At 33.8% G+C, this 18288-nt stretch overlaps 5 protein-coding genes across 10 annotated transcripts; 1 reads left to right on the plus strand and 4 right to left on the minus strand.

Moving 5' to 3' along the window:
- Positions 1 to 299: 299 nt before the first annotated feature.
- Positions 300 to 7225, minus strand: LOC132708551 (protein phosphatase 1 regulatory subunit 37-like). 5 transcript variants are annotated; one of them, XM_060680914.1, is made up of 11 exons: positions 6880 to 7225; positions 6649 to 6817; positions 6411 to 6518; positions 4973 to 5569; positions 4814 to 4911; positions 4345 to 4759; positions 4009 to 4283; positions 3754 to 3942; positions 3582 to 3701; positions 3336 to 3518; positions 300 to 3270 (listed from the first exon to the last, which is right to left on the minus strand). In XM_060680914.1, exons 2-11 carry the CDS (start codon positions 6782 to 6784, stop codon positions 3010 to 3012), a joined length of 2382 nt encoding a protein of 793 aa, XP_060536897.1. In that variant the 5' UTR covers positions 6785 to 6817; positions 6880 to 7225; the 3' UTR covers positions 300 to 3009. The 5 variants fall into 5 exon arrangements, with proteins under 5 accessions (XP_060536897.1, XP_060536896.1, XP_060536899.1 ...); XM_060680913.1 differs by having other exon boundaries at positions 6649 to 6824; positions 6880 to 7222; XM_060680916.1 differs by having other exon boundaries at positions 4973 to 5365; positions 6649 to 6824; positions 6880 to 7221.
- Positions 7226 to 7480: 255 nt separating this feature from the next.
- Positions 7481 to 9241, minus strand: LOC132708553 (WASH complex subunit 1). Its single transcript, XM_060680918.1, has 3 exons — positions 8354 to 9241; positions 7902 to 8300; positions 7481 to 7839 (listed from the first exon to the last, which is right to left on the minus strand). The coding sequence occupies exons 1-3, from the start codon at positions 9092 to 9094 to the stop codon at positions 7651 to 7653; spliced, it is 1329 nt and encodes a 442-aa protein (XP_060536901.1). The 5' UTR covers positions 9095 to 9241; the 3' UTR covers positions 7481 to 7650.
- A 222-nt stretch (positions 9242 to 9463) lies between these two features.
- LOC132695535 (uncharacterized) lies at positions 9464 to 11918 on the plus strand. Of its 2 annotated transcripts, none has more exons than XM_060659838.1 (5): positions 9464 to 9734; positions 9809 to 10457; positions 10511 to 10757; positions 11074 to 11222; positions 11309 to 11474. In XM_060659838.1, exons 1-5 carry the CDS (start codon positions 9630 to 9632, stop codon positions 11323 to 11325), a joined length of 1167 nt encoding a protein of 388 aa, XP_060515821.1. In that variant the 5' UTR covers positions 9464 to 9629; the 3' UTR covers positions 11326 to 11474. The 2 variants fall into 2 exon arrangements, with proteins under 2 accessions (XP_060515821.1, XP_060515820.1); XM_060659837.1 differs by having other exon boundaries at positions 9465 to 9734; positions 11074 to 11218; positions 11309 to 11918.
- A 25-nt stretch (positions 11919 to 11943) lies between these two features.
- Positions 11944 to 14628, minus strand: LOC132695536 (serine protease inhibitor 77Ba). The gene is made up of 7 exons (XM_060659839.1): positions 13945 to 14628; positions 13679 to 13776; positions 12936 to 13338; positions 12659 to 12873; positions 12399 to 12605; positions 12203 to 12341; positions 11944 to 12149 (listed from the first exon to the last, which is right to left on the minus strand). The coding sequence occupies exons 1-7, from the start codon at positions 13958 to 13960 to the stop codon at positions 12019 to 12021; spliced, it is 1209 nt and encodes a 402-aa protein (XP_060515822.1). The 5' UTR covers positions 13961 to 14628; the 3' UTR covers positions 11944 to 12018.
- Positions 14629 to 16442: 1814 nt separating this feature from the next.
- LOC132708755 (alpha-soluble NSF attachment protein) lies at positions 16443 to 18245 on the minus strand. Its single transcript, XM_060681311.1, has 3 exons — positions 18064 to 18245; positions 17810 to 18006; positions 16443 to 17746 (listed from the first exon to the last, which is right to left on the minus strand). Exons 1-3 carry the CDS (start codon positions 18150 to 18152, stop codon positions 17157 to 17159), a joined length of 876 nt encoding a protein of 291 aa, XP_060537294.1. The 5' UTR covers positions 18153 to 18245; the 3' UTR covers positions 16443 to 17156.
- Between the last annotated feature and the right edge of the window lie 43 nt (positions 18246 to 18288).

Genomic DNA, 18288 nt, shown 5'->3' on the forward strand with positions numbered 1-18288 from the left:
GCCAACATAAGGGTAAATAATTCAATGAATTACGAAGATATAAAATTTAAGTTGGGGAAATACATATTTTTTTAGATGAATATTGGAGGGCCAGTTTACATAGTCTGTGCAAACATATATGACGAACAACCAGAGGCGGGTGCTTACCCTAGTTATTCAGCAGGTGGCGTGGGTCACAGTTTTGTCGAATTTAACGTTCTTACCGCCTATGGTAAAGGATTTCACTTTTTTGTTCAAATTTTCGGATATAAGTTGTAACTAACCTTTAGGCAAGTGGCATACAAAATAAAAAACACGTATTAGAAGAAACATACATTTTAATTATAAAGACAGGTAATCTACTGCAGTGGTTATCTACATATTAAAATACTCTTAAACGGTATCATACAGTATCACATCCATTTTATCACATACACAAGAAATATAAACATTAAACTAAGTAACAAAAATGCAAGTGAGTGCATGCGAAGTTTCAACAAAATATCGCTGTTAAGTATATTACGGGCTATACAAATAAGTTTGTACCAAAAATCACTATATATACGCTAACTCTCTAAGCTAACAATAACCCCAGTATTAACCTAACAACATTAATATAAAAATATATTTAATTATTAACACTATCCAATATTTGCTGTTATACAAATATGTAATGTAAAACGGAACCCTTAAATGATGGACATGCTGTATATATAGTGCGTCTAAGAAATAATATTGCCTGTTTGGGGATTCGGAAACGTAAGAGTTACGATGACGGTCGGATTCCAAAAATATATGCAATTTATTTCAAAATTGGGAAAAATGAATGAAAAATTTGTTCTATCCTCCTAGCTCACAGACTTTCCAAGACCCCCATGCCCTGGGACGCACTGTACATATTTATAGGTACATATATGTCTTTTGGGAAAAATTAATTTTCATGAGCATTGTTGGTTGAAAACAAATATACCTCTTTAAATTGGTTAACGTCTATATACATTAAACTTTTAGTTGAACATTTCAACATTATAGATTATCACTGGTACTACTTTGTAAGCAGTTACAAATTTTGGTAGATTAGATTACTTAAAACAATTGCCCTAACTATATCAATAACAGTATCCTTTTATTTATCTGGGAAAAGCTACTGATACAGTTAAGACGTACTAAGTCTAAAACTTAAAATATTGTAAGGCCCGTTCTAATTAAAAAATTTAAACGATTCTCTCTTCTGAAAAGTGCCGTAATTGACTCTAAGAGGACTTTCAAAAGCAGTATGCAAATCTAAACCAGCAACAATTTTGGCTAATTGTTAAAAGCAGCTAGTAATAAAAAAATAACTAAAACAACGGCAAAATGAAAATCAGCGGAAGCATCTGTTCAATTAAAAATAGCTTCAAAAAATTTGTATGGTTACTCTTTTCTGATTTCTGAATATAAGCGACGGTTATATGTATCTCAGTAGCTTAATCTTAATAATTAGTCATTCTTGCAGGATAGTCCAAGAAAGTGTGTTTGTGCGATGATATGCGGTTATAAAATAGAAGTGGGTTTGCCAATTTGTACCTACTGTTCAACCTTCTTTCTTGTATTGCGAAATATGAAAAAAATGCGATGTCGTGAGTAGGATCAACATAGCAATAAGTGGTAGGGGGTTCATGGTTCTACAAAGAGTGTTATGGTAAAAGATAAATAAGATCGCAGAAAAACTGTTGAAGTGTTAACAATTTTGCCCCACATTTTTCACCCCTATGAACTCCGGAAGTTATCAACTAAAAAATATCGAAATTTTGGTGACCAAAAGATATCACATTTTTTTATTGTTTTATTTAATTATAATTTGTTTTAGAAAAATATTTTTCAGTTTTGTTTAAGATAAAATGGTTTCCAATTACGAAAGTACTGTTGCCTATTAGGAAAAACTGGAAGACGGATTAAAAATCTATTCGAAACTTCTTTTTATCGTTCATTCGTCAGGATATTAAATGAGAAGACAATCCTATAAGAAGTAGTTTGATTAAATTTGTTACATTTTAATAATTTTTTTTGCATTTTTTGGATCAAACATTCCAATACTCATACTCGCAATATAACCACTAAATCTTAACCCTCTGTTCATTAAATAACTATTGGTTTGGTTAAAATGCCACTGGTTTCAACTTTCCTCAAATATATTCTCCATGTTAAAGTTTTAAGTACCCATTTTATAAACCCAACTATATAAATCAGATCAAAATATGTTTAGCATTATATAATATTTTTTAATTTAATACCCTGTTATTAACAACTTTCCAAATAAAATTAACTTTGCCAACAGCACATGAAAATGTATATTATTTAGTGTGTTTTTTTAACTGGCCTGTCCGATGTGTATTGTAGAATTGGCGTTAACAATAACTAACTTAAAAAATGAAAAAACAAAAAAACACTATCCCCTGAGTCAATGATTGGCATTTTTAATAAAACTTTCGAACTTCTTACCGCATCAATAGCATAAGATTCGTATATCCCTAAAAGATGTACAGTGTATTAATATGATAATAATCTATGTAAACAATACAACAATTATTAAAAAACCTTTACTTTACAACGCCTTATTGTCTAGTCGCCTTATTTGTAAGAATGGTATTCGCTTTAAATAATTAATATAAAAAAATAAGGTCGTAAGTCACTGGACTCGTAACTACTTAGGCCTATTTGAAAAAAAAAAAAAAAAACGTAACAAAAAAATCATCGGTTTTTACAGAAACATACGCTAATGTATGGTCTTAAACAACATCACATTTACTGTTGTACTCCGGAAAAATTAACTTTAAGAAATTAACAGTCTATCACAGAACAAACGAAATACCAAAAATTAGACAACTCCAACCGGTATCGCAAAGCTTTTATGCGCAATACGCAAACCCTCGTGTCAAAGTTGCCGCTAATGTGGCGTACAGAAAAAGAATTAAACAACGGCAGTGTGACGAGTGTTCACAAAAACCTCAAATTTCTCGAACAGTCGGGAAAAATTGCGTCGAAAATAACCTACCCACTATCGGTTTCCATTGGTATGGTTGTCAATGAATCGACACTATCATTCGAAGACACACTGCCGCGAATATTGGCAAAACGACCGAGTACCACGTCATCATCTGGCGATGTCGGCACTCGAGTTACCCGAAATCTGGACTTTTTAGCAGGGACGGTTGAGGGCGGTCTCATTGTACCATTTTCTGGCACTTTGACAATTTGGAAACGACTTTTTGGGGCTGGGCTAGACGCAGGTGAAGGTAAGGGAGAGCCCACCTACAATGCAAATATATAAGCTTAAATAGGATGTCTAAAACTTAAGATTTCTAGAAAAGCAATACTTGGAATGTCCTAGTTGGGTCAGGTACTCCATATCTAGGTTCACAGCTCAGCGAAACCTTTCTTGAGATCTTTTGGGAAATGTTAAGGACTTCATCATCCTCGTCACTGTCGTTGGAGTAATTTTTATTTACAGTACATATCGCGTTAAGTTTTTTAACCAGCTGAGAATAGGCTTCGGGGTCCTAAAAAAAATATTTTACGCGAAAATACGCTTAGGAAGCTATTAAACATTGAAAATAACTAACACTGCAAGAACGATTGTTTTCGTCGATCTCGATTTTTGTTATTTTCGAATTCGTCAACGCGTTGCATAGGGTCTCGACTCCGAGCAATTGGATCGCTTTGTTTCCTTTTAGATTGATTTTCTGGAAAGTCAATGAAATGGCAACAGTTTGTTTAAAAGTATAATGATTGCACCTGCAGCGAAGAGTTGTTTGGAATGGCGTTCGCCAGAATTAACATTCCCTTGCAAGTCAATAAAGTGCATTGAAGACCCAGCCCCTCTAGCGACTGAGTATGGGGTAATCCTTCAGCTATATAATTTAGTACTTCGTCTGTTAAATGATTGTAACCTATATTTAAGGTGTGCAGATTTTTGGCGTCCGTCTAAAAATTGCAAAATTGCACCAAAAATTGCAACATTTTGCCATCATATAATATTGCTCTACTCACAATTATGTTTTTAATAACTGGACCACTCTTTTCTGTAATTTGATTGTTGAATATCACCAATACTGATAATCCGACACCAGGTTCAGTCTGTACGCATAATCCTTTTGCCAATACCTCCAAGCCACGATCCCCTAAATTATTGTTACTTATATCCAACACCTTCAGGTGTGTATTATTAACGAGAAACCTTTGTAAAGCGTCAGCTTCTTTAGTATATAAACCCGTAGAAGGAAGGTACAACTCCCTTATGGTTTTATTGGTCATAAGGGATTCAACTATAAAAAGACAAAAAATACAGCCTCAAATTATATAAAAAAGTTGACCCAGCCCAATTACCTAAATAAAAACTGGGAAGTTTGACTAGCATACATCCATCAAATTTAAGCGTAGTGATATTGGAATTGTTCTTGATAGCATTTATCAAGTGTCTCATGTAGAGCTCGCTAATCACCATTCCTTTAAAAGATAGTGACTCTAGTACCATGATATTGCTGCAAGCGCTACAGAAACATTTCCATGTGTCATCTTCTTCAAAATTCATGGCAACTTCAAAGTGGCTAACCGATTTGTAGTATTCCAAAATATTAAGAAATTCAGTTATAGTTTCTGGAGTAAACTGGCAATCTTGTAGCACAAGAGTATGAAAATTTGTAATCTTTAAAATATCCTCTAGAGTTTCATTTACTTCAGACGTGATTTTAATTGAGCTCAATTTCAAAATAGCTGAATGGTTCGTGTTATTTTTGATTTCCTAAAAATTTTATTTAATGCGAAAAATCACTACGAAACAAATTTTCAAAATTACCTGTATTTGCGATTTAATCGCGTCAATTTCGATTGTTTTATGTTTCTTGCACGAATTCTGGTAAGTCTGGAGAATGTTTTCTGATGGTAGAAACTGACCTATATGTTGAAAACACCATTTATCTAAAGATTGTTTACCCAAGACGCAATCAAAGCTTACTTATAACCCACGGATGGCACTTTTCTGGTTCCTTATAAGTGACCAATTGAGACTGATCCATGGGAAAAAACACACGCCGTTGGGATGGGGAAACATCTCCCTCAATTGAGGAATCGAAATAAGAAGACTTCCGGAGGATAGAAGTACGAGGGGTGTCCAGCAATACACTATCATCACTCCCGTCGAAGGAATTAAAAGAATATTTTTCGCCGGCTTCAATGTTCGTCGCGCCGAGAACCGTAATCAATGGCGATCTGTCTGGATCATCATTTTCATCCTCAATTACTTCAACATCTTCAATTGGAGACTCCTGCCTTTTTAGAACTTTGTCAAAGGGCTTTTCCATGAGGATAACCTCTTTTTCGTTACACGGCTCCAGCTCATTCCGCACATCTTCAATATGAGTGATATCCTCAATTCCATCATCTTCCTCTGATGTTGTTTCACTATTTGTTGAAATTGATGGGGAAACAGAGGGAGATAATGGGAAAACTCCCACAGGGGTTGGTTCTAACGGAGTGCAAAGCTCCTCTTCATCAATTGAAAACGACTTGTCAATCAAAGAAGCAGCCAGTGACGCTTTTGAGTTAAATGTATCTATTCATGGGAGCAAAAACTTCAAATACAAAAAATATTCAATATGATGGGAGGTCATATACCACTTTCACGCAATACCCTATTGTTTGCGTGACAAAACCAAGCGAAATTTTAGTTAATATAATTAAGTGAAAATCAAACGTAATACAGGACGCCCTGAAAGGTGGTGGATATGAAAACTTGTTTTGCCTTTCGTTTTAATAAGATTAATAAACCTTTTGGCTTTTTAGACTTTTATTTGAATCAGATCAAATATAAAATTGGCAAGTCTAGTAACTTTTAAGCGACGAGTTTGACGAGATTTTATCATTATTCTAATCTTTTTCTTAGCCCATCACTGACAAACAGTTATAAAAATCAAAATTATGATTTGGAAACCAATTTTTTTAAATGACACGACAACACATTAATGCTTGAATTTCGATCAAATGATTATAAATCTGCAGCCAACATAAACAAACAATTCCGTAAACATATTGTTTTACAGAAAATCCTTGCAACCAGCCTACAATTGTTATTTGTTATTTATTAAATTTATTAAATTGTAGGTTCTGTATTCCTATTAGTTGCTACCTTTCAGGGAATCCTTTATAGGTAGTTATTTACGATATACGGTCGTTACTATTGTCTCCAAAATTGGTTTATTGAGACAAATCGCACAAATATGAAAATATATATATTTTCTTTTCTAAAGAGAAACTTCTTGAAAACCGCAATATTTTGTTTCGTATAGCGTTAATAACTCTGTAATCTGTGCAGAAATATGCAGCAAGTAACTACTCTAATAAAACAACCTAACTCTCTTGGTGTGTAAGCTGTGTTATGAAATCATTCCCTATACCTGAAGCTGAAAGGAAAATTCCAACTTGGACCGCTTCTATTGGGTAACAAAAGTCATCGTCGAAGTCAATCAAAGAATCAGATAATTTGACTTTTGATAGTGAGGAATCTATTAACAATAAGCTTGATTTTAATTAGCAAAGATAGGTCTGTAATTATACCATACTACCCAAATACAAATCCAATTCAATAAAATAAAACGATATCTACCATGGTATTAATTTCTAAATTATGCTTACCATTTTTCATGTTACTCTGAGTTGACTCTTTGGAATGTTCAGGATCTTCAGTTAAAGGGCTTTCAGATATGCTTTCAGTGCCACTATCAATTAAAATAGGAGTGTCATAATCGTCTTTACATGGGCCCAAATCCATTACTTTAATATTTAGCGTCTTACTTTCTTTCTACTATGACCTAAAATATTACAAAAAAATAACTTTTTTTTAGGGAAACAATAGAAAATACTTACATCTTATTCGGACCATCCTCCTTGAACTTTTTGCAGATTTTATAGAAAAAGTTTTTGTTTTACATTATTGGCCATCGCAGGCCTGCTGTCTTCACACTATTACAAATTTCAGAAATGGGATGTGTGTCAAAAATCGCCAATATGGACCTCGCAGTGACAAATTATGTATGTATTGTTTTGATTGAAAGTTATTATTGTTTCCTCACCATAAATCACTAATAATTTTATGCTAAACTCCTCTTTTGAAATATTGTATTATTAAAGGTTATAAGGAATTATATAAATAAAAATAGATTTATTCTATCTAATATTTAACCATTACAGATAACTGTAAATGGCAGACCTCTTTCCTACTCTGTGAAAAAGTCAAAATTATTCAAACTTTGCCGTTGTCTATAATTGTTGATATTAAATTTATGGTGAAAAAACTATTTTGTTTGTTTGCAATTATTAAACGACAATTGAGAAAAATTGATATTAGACATTTCCAAAACCTACACAACAAAATGAATGAAGGTTTAAATATGGGGATTTAGAAATCGGTGCGAATATGTTCACTTACTACGCCAACCGTGAATCTATATATACTTAATAACAGCATGTGCAAAACTGAGCATTTCTGGTTTGCAAAATTATAAAATATTTTTTTTACTCAAAGTCGCATTTCCTCGTTGTGTATTACACGTGGAATATTTTATTTAAACAGCGTAAACATTGGTGCACGTAAAGAATTAAGAATTGGTAAAGTTTCCATAACCTTTATTGTCATAATTAATTCCAGTCTTCATCGGTAGATGTCGCATCAGATTCTGTTTTTAAAGGTGCTGGAATCATGGCGGAAATTTTTGCCATGGTCGATTCCGCGTTTATTGAGTTATCTGGATCAACTTTTCTTGTCCCTGAAATACCTTTTCTTCTCATTAATAATTTTGAGTGTAAATCAGCCATCAAATCACCAGTCTGAAAAAAACAGATTTAATTGATATAACCCTTACTAAAGCTTATTCATCTTCTGCTCCTACCGGTACTTTGGAGGTAGCAGTTACATTAGAGTTGGGTTTAGCTGATCTGAGGTTGGCTTTTTGAGTACCTCCAGCTTGTCTTATAGCTTCCATTAAATTTGCTCTCAAATCTGACTGTGGTGCCGAAACGCTTTCACTTGCAGGTTTACTTCCTTTTTGATTAGGTGGAACTGGATCGGGTTTTATGTCATAGGTAGGTAGTGGTGGAGCTATAGGTGGAGGTGGGCACAGATTAATTGGAGGAGGTTGAGGTATGGTCTCTGGAGGAGGAGGTGGGGGAAGCATATCTGGAATGTCTGTTGGTTTCTGCACAGCTTCTGTTTCAATAACTGTAGGCAAATCATCTATATTCTCTATTAAGGCCATGGTTACTGAAGATGGCGCAATACCTGGGCCAATCTGAAAAAGAATTTTATGTGAGCATATACATTTAAACTGTTTTCTTTAGTTACATCGCTTTCGTAACGTAAGTCGTCAGCAATACCAGGCAAATCGGGCAGGTCAAGTGGAACATCTAGGGCTGGTAGTTCTTCAATTTTAGGATTATAAAAATAGTTCTCCTTTGATTGTTTAGCTAATCTTGATCTTTCACTTATAGATAGAGGGGCTGCTCCTAATTCTGAAGCTTTCTGAATGTCAGTTTTTCTGATACTTTCAGAAACTTTTAAAGAATCAGAGATAACAAAATGTTTATATAAATTTTTTCCTGAATTGTATAAGATCAAGTCATTCACATTATTAATATTTAAAGGGATTGCACCTAATCCATCTATATTCAATTTGTTTCTATTTTCTGGTTGTTTTACATGGTAAAACTGTAATTTATTTAATGGCTCATATGTGGAAGAACAACTCTGATTCTCCACCTTATGCCTTTTTAATTCGCAGGTAGGGGTCTCTTTAAATATAGATATGTAATCCACATTGATATCGCTAGCAGGATATTTGCTACTTGAGAATACATGCGTGGCTTTTTTGGCACCTTTCAAACTGTTTATTTTTTCAGATGCATCATCCAGTCTTTTGGATATACTTGCAAGTTTCTCGTTATTAGTTTTGATTCGGTGATTAACTGTTTTAAAAACGTTGTCAGTAATTTCCGATACATAGCTTAAAACCTCTGCCATTTGTATGATCGTCTCTTCGCTGCTTAAGTTTTGAGGAATGATTGGGACTTTATAGGGGCTAGACATATCTATAAGTGGAAGTCTTACGAAGTACGTTTTATGTATATGTCTAAATCTCAGACGTAAATGTCAACATTCTTTTTTTTTTAACTAAAATGTGTCACACAAAAATCACAAAATAAATTCCAACCTATACCAGAGAGGCATACAAAAAACTATTTGTTTACCCTTTTCAAATAAAGCAATGTTGCCGGCTGAGATTATATTCTTTTACATAGGTGTCATGGCCAACTCTTAGAGATAAGGATGATATGATAGGCGCTGTAAGGCAACTAGAACAAATAATTTCGGCCAGTATATGGGAAGCAAAAATTAAGTATTTTTGTTTTGTTGCAAATAACATTTAAGAAACTAAGATATGCAGGGAAATGTGTCAGGATATGGCAACATACGTCGTTATATGTCAATGTATTTGTCACATATAATTGTTTTATTTAAAAAAATATAAAAAAATATGGCACGGTCAACACATTATTAATTATGATGTACATCATTTAACAATATAAAGGAATATAGAAGAAATCACAATTTATAAAGAAAAATGTCTGAAGCAAACCGTTCGCAACAGTCTTTCGAAAATCCTATGTTTCGCGAAATCCACAAAAATACTTGGCTCAAAAAAGTGTCTCCTAATAATACTAAGAAGGTAGTTTTTCTAATACTTTTGGTGCATTTATAATAATGAAATAAAACTTTAAAGAAATATACTTTTAATTTTAGAGACGTGAAAGGTTATGGGTAGTTTTTTGTGTACACGACGATACCGATGCATTTTTAGAAACATACAATGATAACAAAGTCGCTGTTTTCCATAAACCAGAATGGCATGTCTCTCTTAATAACGTGCAACATATTTCACCCACCATATGTGCTCATGAGCAGGAATATGAGTTTGTATTAACATTGTCAAATGAAGTAATCAGATTAGCAGCTCCAACATGGGAAGAAATGTTGGATTGGGTTGAAAGCCTAAAGTCAAAGCTTTTTGAGCTAAGAATTTTAAGTCCTAAAGAAAATGTATATACCAAACTACCAGAAAAGACAAATTTACAATTGCTTTCCACGCGAGATCCAACATCACCATTGCCTCCACCTCCAGAAGTGCCTCCTGAAAATTTACCTGGAATAGAGCCTTCCAACAATGATCCTATTATAAATAGCAATCATATAATAACATATGAGAGGAGAAGATCAGAATCCCAAAGCAGTGGAACATCACAAAGAACCAACAATATTAATGAATCTGCCAGTGCTGGGGTCAACATTAGTAGTCAAGTATTTAATTTTGACCATTTTAATGCTGCCATTGAAACAACTAGCAATTCCATGAATTCTGTACATTATGAGCATTTATTTCAGATGCAGCCAGGTTTTTCCAGTAATATAAAGTTTATTCTTTACCTATTTAATGGCCGTTTGTAGGTCCATCTACCAGAAACAATCATATCATGAGACTGGAAACAGACACAACCAGTAGAATGTTGGAAAGATCTGCTAGTTGCTCACCAAGAATTTTGCAACCTCCTCCCCAACCCTATAAAACCTTAAGGGAACAACAAGTCATACTTTTGGAGAAAGAAATGAAACATCCAACTGGAGTAAGGTTGCAGTTGAGAAGAAAAGACTGTATTAATTCAATTGGTTTTGTGGATGCATTTGATGCTGTTTGGTGAGTTCCAAATACTGAACTCGCCATTATGAAAACTTTCTGAGGTCTTATTTATAAAAAACCCAGCAACTTATTTATTTTAAATTGCATCATGCATTTGTTTTCAAAATGTCTAAATTCATTATTGCCCCATTAGAGCATTATGGAACCAATTTTTTTCAAGTCTTGTACCTTTTTCATGATTATGGATATTTTTTCATTTGAATTTGAAAATTTTTTGAAACATTTCATTTTTCTAACTCAACTAAAATCACAAGAACTTCCAATTTGATCTCAATTCCCTTAGTATCATTTTAACATTGAATTAATTTTGTAGGGTTTGTGGATGGAAACAAAAAGAAAACCCCATGTTGTATAATGCTCTCCATATTGGAGATCGACTCCTTAATATAGAGGGCATTAACATTAAATCGGCAAGTGACGCATATAGGATATTGCAATCACATTACTGTGGACTTTATGCAAGTATATCATATTTATTTCTTCCGTTGATTGTTATGTAGCAATTATACACCTTAGTGTGGTGTATATTAATCCTTATTTCTTTGTAGGTCAATATAATAGTTAAAAGAATGCCCTACGGTCAAGTTTTTGTTATCCATAGAGAGTCTGAAGGTCAGTCCTTAGGAATTGTTCAAGAAAATAATACTGCAGTAATTGAGACAGTGGAAACGAATAGTTTGGCAGCTAGATATGGTTTGACAGCTAAGACGAAATCGTGCGATGGAACCTACTTTACTAACTGGGTTCTCACCGAAATCAACGGTCGGCCATTAAATTTATTTTTCAAGAAAAATCAAGTGAGAGATAGACTTAATTCAGTTGGTCGAGACATATCAATACTAGTGCAACCTCTAGATCTTATTAAGCAAATTAAGAAACAGATGAAATCACTAAAAAATTATAAAGATTATATTTTACAATGATGATGACATTCTTACTGAATAAATTGCATTTTTTGGGGGGATTTATTAATTGGTTAAATTTAATGAAGGCAGCTTGCATTGAAATTGGGAAAGTATGATTAGTATTTAAATTCGACCCTAACACAAGTGAAGTGCAGGAGTCCATATTTACATATCTCTCTTGCTAGTGCAATATTTTGAGATTTAATTTTGTAAGGTATCATATATAAAAACCAACACTGTGATTATTTTTTATAATATAAAAATAATTAAAAAGCAAGTAGTTCAAGATGTTTTATTTCCTTAAAGCGATTTTTTTTATTGTTTTATTTTAAATAAAAAATAAATTAATAATTTTAGTTATATTTTGGGTTGCTTATTTTGCCAATAAACACTATACTCCTGGTCGGATTGTCAACAATGACGTACAGGAATGGTTTGTTTGCCCTGAATTTTGGAGGGGGAGATCTGTTTGGAAAAGCAGCACCTAAATGGGTAGAAATTATTTTTTGTAACAATTAATACTAATAACTTAGCAACCTGATGCAGCAGCGGCTACTGTTCCTTCTTCGTCCACTTCAATTTCTGCCTTCTGGACCAGTCTCGATAGATACAAATAATGCGGAAATATTCCAAGTAGATTCGCTCTCAGAGGATCAAACACGTCTTTTGCTCCCATCTATGTAAAGATTTGTTAGAAAATCGAGTTGATAGTTTGAAGGATGAAAAGGTTTACCTTATCTAAAACTCTATCCAAATTAAAATCGGAAGTCACCTTGAATTTTGGTAAGTAAACATGAATGTCTTCTTCTGAATATTCATATGCAGCTTGGTCTAATGCATCTAGAATGCTGGAGAATGATGTTCTTGATAGCGCGCCTAGCAAATTCGCCACATTCTGGCCGCCTCTGGGTAATATTATTAGCATTGAGAATTTGCCATCCTTCAAAAAATTGATATAAACGTTTTAGGGAGCACCAGTAGGATTTTACTTACGAATCCGTAAGGCAATTGTAGAACTTCTGCTTTAAGATCGTCAAATCTCGAATACGGGTATACTCCTAATTGGTACATCATATCTACCTTTATTTTATTTTTCTTTTCGTCATAAAACGTGTCAATGTGTGTCGCCGATTTATTGAATGGACTCTTCCATTCACCTTTGAAGAACATCGTGCTAGTTAAAAAAAGTTGTGCGTTTCTGATGTCTCCTAAAAGAAGTTTCGCGTTTCACAGCTGAAATCGTTTCTTTTTTGGATATATGTATATATACCCTCATTAATTAATTCAGTGATTCTGTTCCCGGTGGATTTCGCCACATGTTTGTTAATTGCATCTGCCGCTTCTTTAGTATTTTTAAAGTCGACCGGATTGATTCCTACATTGTAAAACTGCTTTGATGTTCGAGTGAATTGCTCTTTAACGGGGAAATGTTGATTGGTAAATATCGCGTTTGACAGCTGTAAAATTGCTCCGTTCGATTTGGTCTCCAATAATCTCGATAGATTTTGGAAGGAACTTCTAATGGCGTTTTTATTTGACGGCAGCCGTAATACAGCGTCTAATTGCCTGGCCGTATTCTCAAGCGCCCCTTCCGACACTATCGTTAAAAGTGTCCACACTGTATAAGGGGATAAAGCAATGTTTAAATCATCGCCAGCTTCGTTGCTAGTGGCCTGAAAATGGACCTATTTAATTACCAAAACATGCGTTAACAACATTTTTTAACAATTTTTAAACCTTAATAATGTTGTCTTTTTATTTTATGTTACGAACTTGGCCGATGAGGAAGAGGCGAAATTATTTTAAAAATGGCCAATAATCGATAATTATATAATTGTTTTATTTATTTCCACAATTACATTGCCTGACAATTTTCTCGCTAATGCAGAAACTGAAACTTGACTTTTCCCAGAAAAAATATTTTTCCCGAAATATGTCTAAATAATTTATGAAATTAAATAAAAAAATACTCATACATTAATTCAATATACGACTCTATTGACTGCTACTTACCGCAAGTAGATCTACAGCAAAAGCATTTATGGAGTCAGAAATACTAAATCTCTGTTGCAATAATACTGGGGTTGTAAAATAGAACGTTATTGTCAAAACTAAAAAAAAAAATATTTTTAATTTTTTAATAAACACTTGAACGAGATTAATAATGGCAGAATGACCCTAATGAAAAAGTGTATTTGGTTAATAACTGCAATTAAATGCATAGTTCCCAATTGTTGCAATTCGAAGGTCATTAACCAGTCATTTGAGGACGTACTTACTTGTATAGAGCTTCATTTTTCAAAATCTACTTAGCAGAATCTCACTTTTCACTCTTCAATAATGACGGGATTTGTTTTTTTCTTCCTATTTTTCACACGCATATGATTTTAAATTCGTAATAATCGTCCGCAACCTTTATAAGCTTCTCACAAAACACTTGTTTTTCATTAGAATTTTATTTAAGATCCGTATTTGAGAGATGGGTAGACTGCAGCGCGAAATGACTGTATTTTAAAACATCTGAGATCGTGACTAGAGCCCGGAACAATACAATAAAATTGATCAGAACAAAATCGTTTTTTTTTTGTTGAACGATGTTAGACCCCGAGCTGGAAAAACCTGATTCAAGAAAGTGGCTGTTAAAATAAACGAGACGATGTTCGCACTGCCGTTAAAATTGTTTATAACGTGGCCGTCGTTAATAAAACGGAGTTTTGTTTACAAACTTATTGACGTATCGATTTTCCTGTTACTATCGCCGTTCCGGATTAAACCCAGTGATTAATAATGTAATCGGAAATATTTCCTTCCTCAAAAATAGAATCCCAAATTTCGTCAATCTTTCGATCCTATTGACTCACGGAAATTATCCCCACTGTTTAAACAATTTAATTGCATATTTTATGGCAGGTACTAATAATTTTGACGTCAACCTTTTTGCTTTCCGACTTAACTCGGAGGTAAAATACGAGAATGAATGGCGTTATTCATGCTGAACTTAAATGGTTGGCTGATATAATTTTTTTTTTTTAAAGAAAAGAAAAATCTTTTTAAATTATTTCCATTCATCGTCGAACTGACCTTTTTGTTAAATGTGGAAGAATCTCAGTGGCGGTTTTATTTTTGTTAATTTCGGTGGGGTTTATATTATTTTATTCATCCGCCGACAGCCACTTTACTTTTTAAGAATTTGCAGTAAACTCCCAAATTCACTGACAAGCTAGGAACGGTAATTGATGTTAATTTCGGTAGCGTTTCGTTGTCGGTTATTTATACAACCAATGTTACTTAGCAGACCAATTATAGGCCAATACGAATTAGAGACAATTAGAATAATTACATATAGAAAATAACGCTAAAAGGAAATAAAATCAACGAATGCGGGAAGAGCAATCGCAATGAAATGTAATAGAAATTCTGTTTGTAAAAACTCTTAAATTAGTATTAAGTAAGTCAATACTATTATCACTATATTATTATTATTATATAATATTATGTAACGTATGTATAAGAGGAGAGTTAGAAAGATAATTAGTTGCGAAAGCCGGGACACTGAAAGTAAATCTGTGTGGAAGGGTATAAGTTTTAAAAAGAATATAGTTCACAAAAAAGTCCGCATCGAGAAGGTTATTTACTACCTTATAAACAAAAAAAATATCAAAACACTGCCTTATAAGAGCAAAAGTGAAAGTTAGTAATCTCGATTCGATCCACGTAATTGTGGTACATCGGACTTCAAACTGTTGACGAATACTACGGTTGAAAACTTCTTACCATATTGCAATAATGTAAATAAAGAAGCTGGGTTCTTAAATTCGTTAGTAGTTCGCAGAATAAATCCTAAATTACGTAGTGCTTTCCCAAAGATAGCTTCTATATGGGACTCGAACCTAAATCTTTAACAATGTTAACACGTTTTAAAAGTATATTGTTTAAATAACTATGCAATGACATTTACCAACATTTAAATGGAGTCAATTCTGAGCTCAATACTCATACTCATACTACAGGCGAGTTTTCGACAGTAAAAATCTTCAGGTCATCATTGTACAATCAAACTACCAAAGAGCAAGGGAGCCCAGTGTGAACCCTGCGGAACCCCAGAAGTCGCATCCAAGCAAGCCGATCTTATTCTATAATCAGCAAATATATTTTTTAAAGGTCTAGAAGCTACCCCTACCGACCGAAATTGCTAAGTTTGAATGAATGAATGATGAACCTTGTCAAAGGTTTTGGAAAAGTCGGTATAAACAACTCACGACCATTCTCCATGGCCTAATAAGTTTTCTGAACGAAAGGGACAAGATTAGTCAGAATTTGGAAGAACAAATGCTTCAACAAAAGGGATTCAAAAACTTTGCCAAAGCGACAGTCATTCACAACCTTACTTTTGTTTCTGTTGCCGGTTTTGTAGATCGGAACGATCTGAGCAAACTTCAATTTTTTCAGAAAAATTACTAGACACAGACTCCTATTAAATGAAATGTAGAATGGTTTACTTAAACTGAAAAATATAGAAGGGATCCCATAGGGGCCATGTCTCTTTTTCGCGTCGATAAGCCGTAGGCTATTTTCAAACATAGTTCAAAACATAGTTCACTATAAAAGAGCCGATTGAATCAGCTAGATTAAACGATTTCTGAAATACACTACTAAAATAATAAATACATTTCCAATTTCTTTATCGCTTGAAGCGGAAGACACATCAATATCCTTTTAGTTAGAGATTTTCCAACTGAAGAGTCAGTTGGTGTAAGTCAAACAACTCTTCCTAAACAGCATTTTATTATTTATTATGCCCCAGTATACAGCATATTAAAAGATATCGTCGTAGAATTAATTATTTAAATGTAATGTCGCACTGTTACTGATAAGGTTACATCTACATTTCCATAACAATTGCGTTTCTTACACACTGCATACAAAAACAATACAAATTTTCGTAAGTATGTGAATGCTATTTTTTTTTTGTAGACAATTACAAAAGTCTAGCGCTTCCTTCGAGATTAAGATTAAAAATTTTACATGCGTGATGATCTATGCGATATTATTATTCAGCTACAAGAGCAATAAATGGAAAACCTAGCTTACCGAATATCGAAGAAAACGGTCTTAAGAGAGTAGACTTTGCACTAAATAAACAATGAATTCATTGGGAACAAAATGTGGTATTTAAACTTCTAGAGGTAAAAATATTTTTTCATTTGGGAATAATAACACCTCCCAACTCCTTATCTGGCAGTAGGACAAAGAGTGTCAACACACATTACATAAAAAAAAAAACTAATAAAGGTGGTCTTTAATCACCTTCGATTACAAGCACAAACAAAACCAAAGTGAGCCTTCCAACTTTTAAATGAAATCAAATTAAAAAAAAAAAAACTACAGGCCTCCAGGTGCGAGTTAAAAAAAACCTAAAACTAAATTAACAATAAATAAAATATAAATTCTTTTATTACAATAATAACCGAAGAATGTTAATGATCAATTCTCAGCGTAAGTCAGGATTTTCAATAAGATGCTTTTTAATCCTCAGCAGTATAGTGGTGTACCACTGATCCAATCGCGAAATTGAGTCATACTCTTTAACTGCGTCAGTAAAAGCATCTACATTTTGCTCTTCCAAGTGTTCTATTAATGTTTTAATTAGTTTGTATTCTCTTGAATCTTGGAATGCAGGATACATTTGTATATAACGTTCCAATGCATGTTGGGCATTTAGAATGTCAACGCACATGTGGCACAGGGCCGCACGAAACAGATATTCCTTAGCACTGTATTTTAATAATGAACTTTCCAGAGCAGAAGTGGCAACCTCTTGGTAGATATCTATTGCTTTCTCGTAATTTCCTAATTGGGCCGCATACTGAGCTACTTTCAGCAAACATTTATTTGCTGATGAATTGCTTTCCTCACCTCTAAAGTAATCAGCTGCTTGCTCATAATGTTGGACAGCTTTTTCAAGATCAATTGCGTCACTTTCATACATTTCTGCAATACTCTGATGATGCTTAGCAGCCATTGTAAATCTCCCCATGTCTGTGTATATTTCAATGGCTTTTAGCAGGCAGTTTACTGCCTCTAAAATGTAAAAACCAGTTTAACTGAATTCAATAAAGCTATAAAATAGCGGTGAATGTTTACCGTTGACATCAGCTTTCTTATAGCAGTTAGATGCATCAACATAGTTGGTGGCGGCATCATGACGGGCCCCACTTCTTAAATGCAGATTTGCTGCTTCACAAAATGCACTGCCGGCTTGAATCCAACTTTTGGACATTTTATATAAATTGGCCGCTCTCTGGTAACACTCGATTGCATCTTCAACACGGCTAGATCCGCTATAAACATGGGATTTGAATACTGTATAATAAAATCTATCGCTTTTTGACCCTTACCCAAAAAGTGAGCCGAAAAACCCTCTCGGCCCAAGTTTCTTCTCAGCTTCAGCAATTAATTGCTGGGCTTTTTGTTCATTTGAAGACATCCTAACAAATTTTATTTACAAAAAATGTTCAACAAAGCTTATTGACAAAATAGTTACACGACGAATAGATGGTTGGCGCTGCTTCACTATAAATGACAGCTGATCGGTGACGGAGTATGTCATGGAGAAATTGGAC

The sequence above is a fragment of the Cylas formicarius genome, unplaced genomic scaffold (genome assembly GCF_029955315.1).
Source record: "Cylas formicarius isolate icCylForm1 unplaced genomic scaffold, icCylForm1.1 PGA_scaffold_12__32_contigs__length_19106922, whole genome shotgun sequence".
Taxonomy (NCBI): Eukaryota; Metazoa; Arthropoda; class Insecta; order Coleoptera; family Brentidae; genus Cylas; species Cylas formicarius.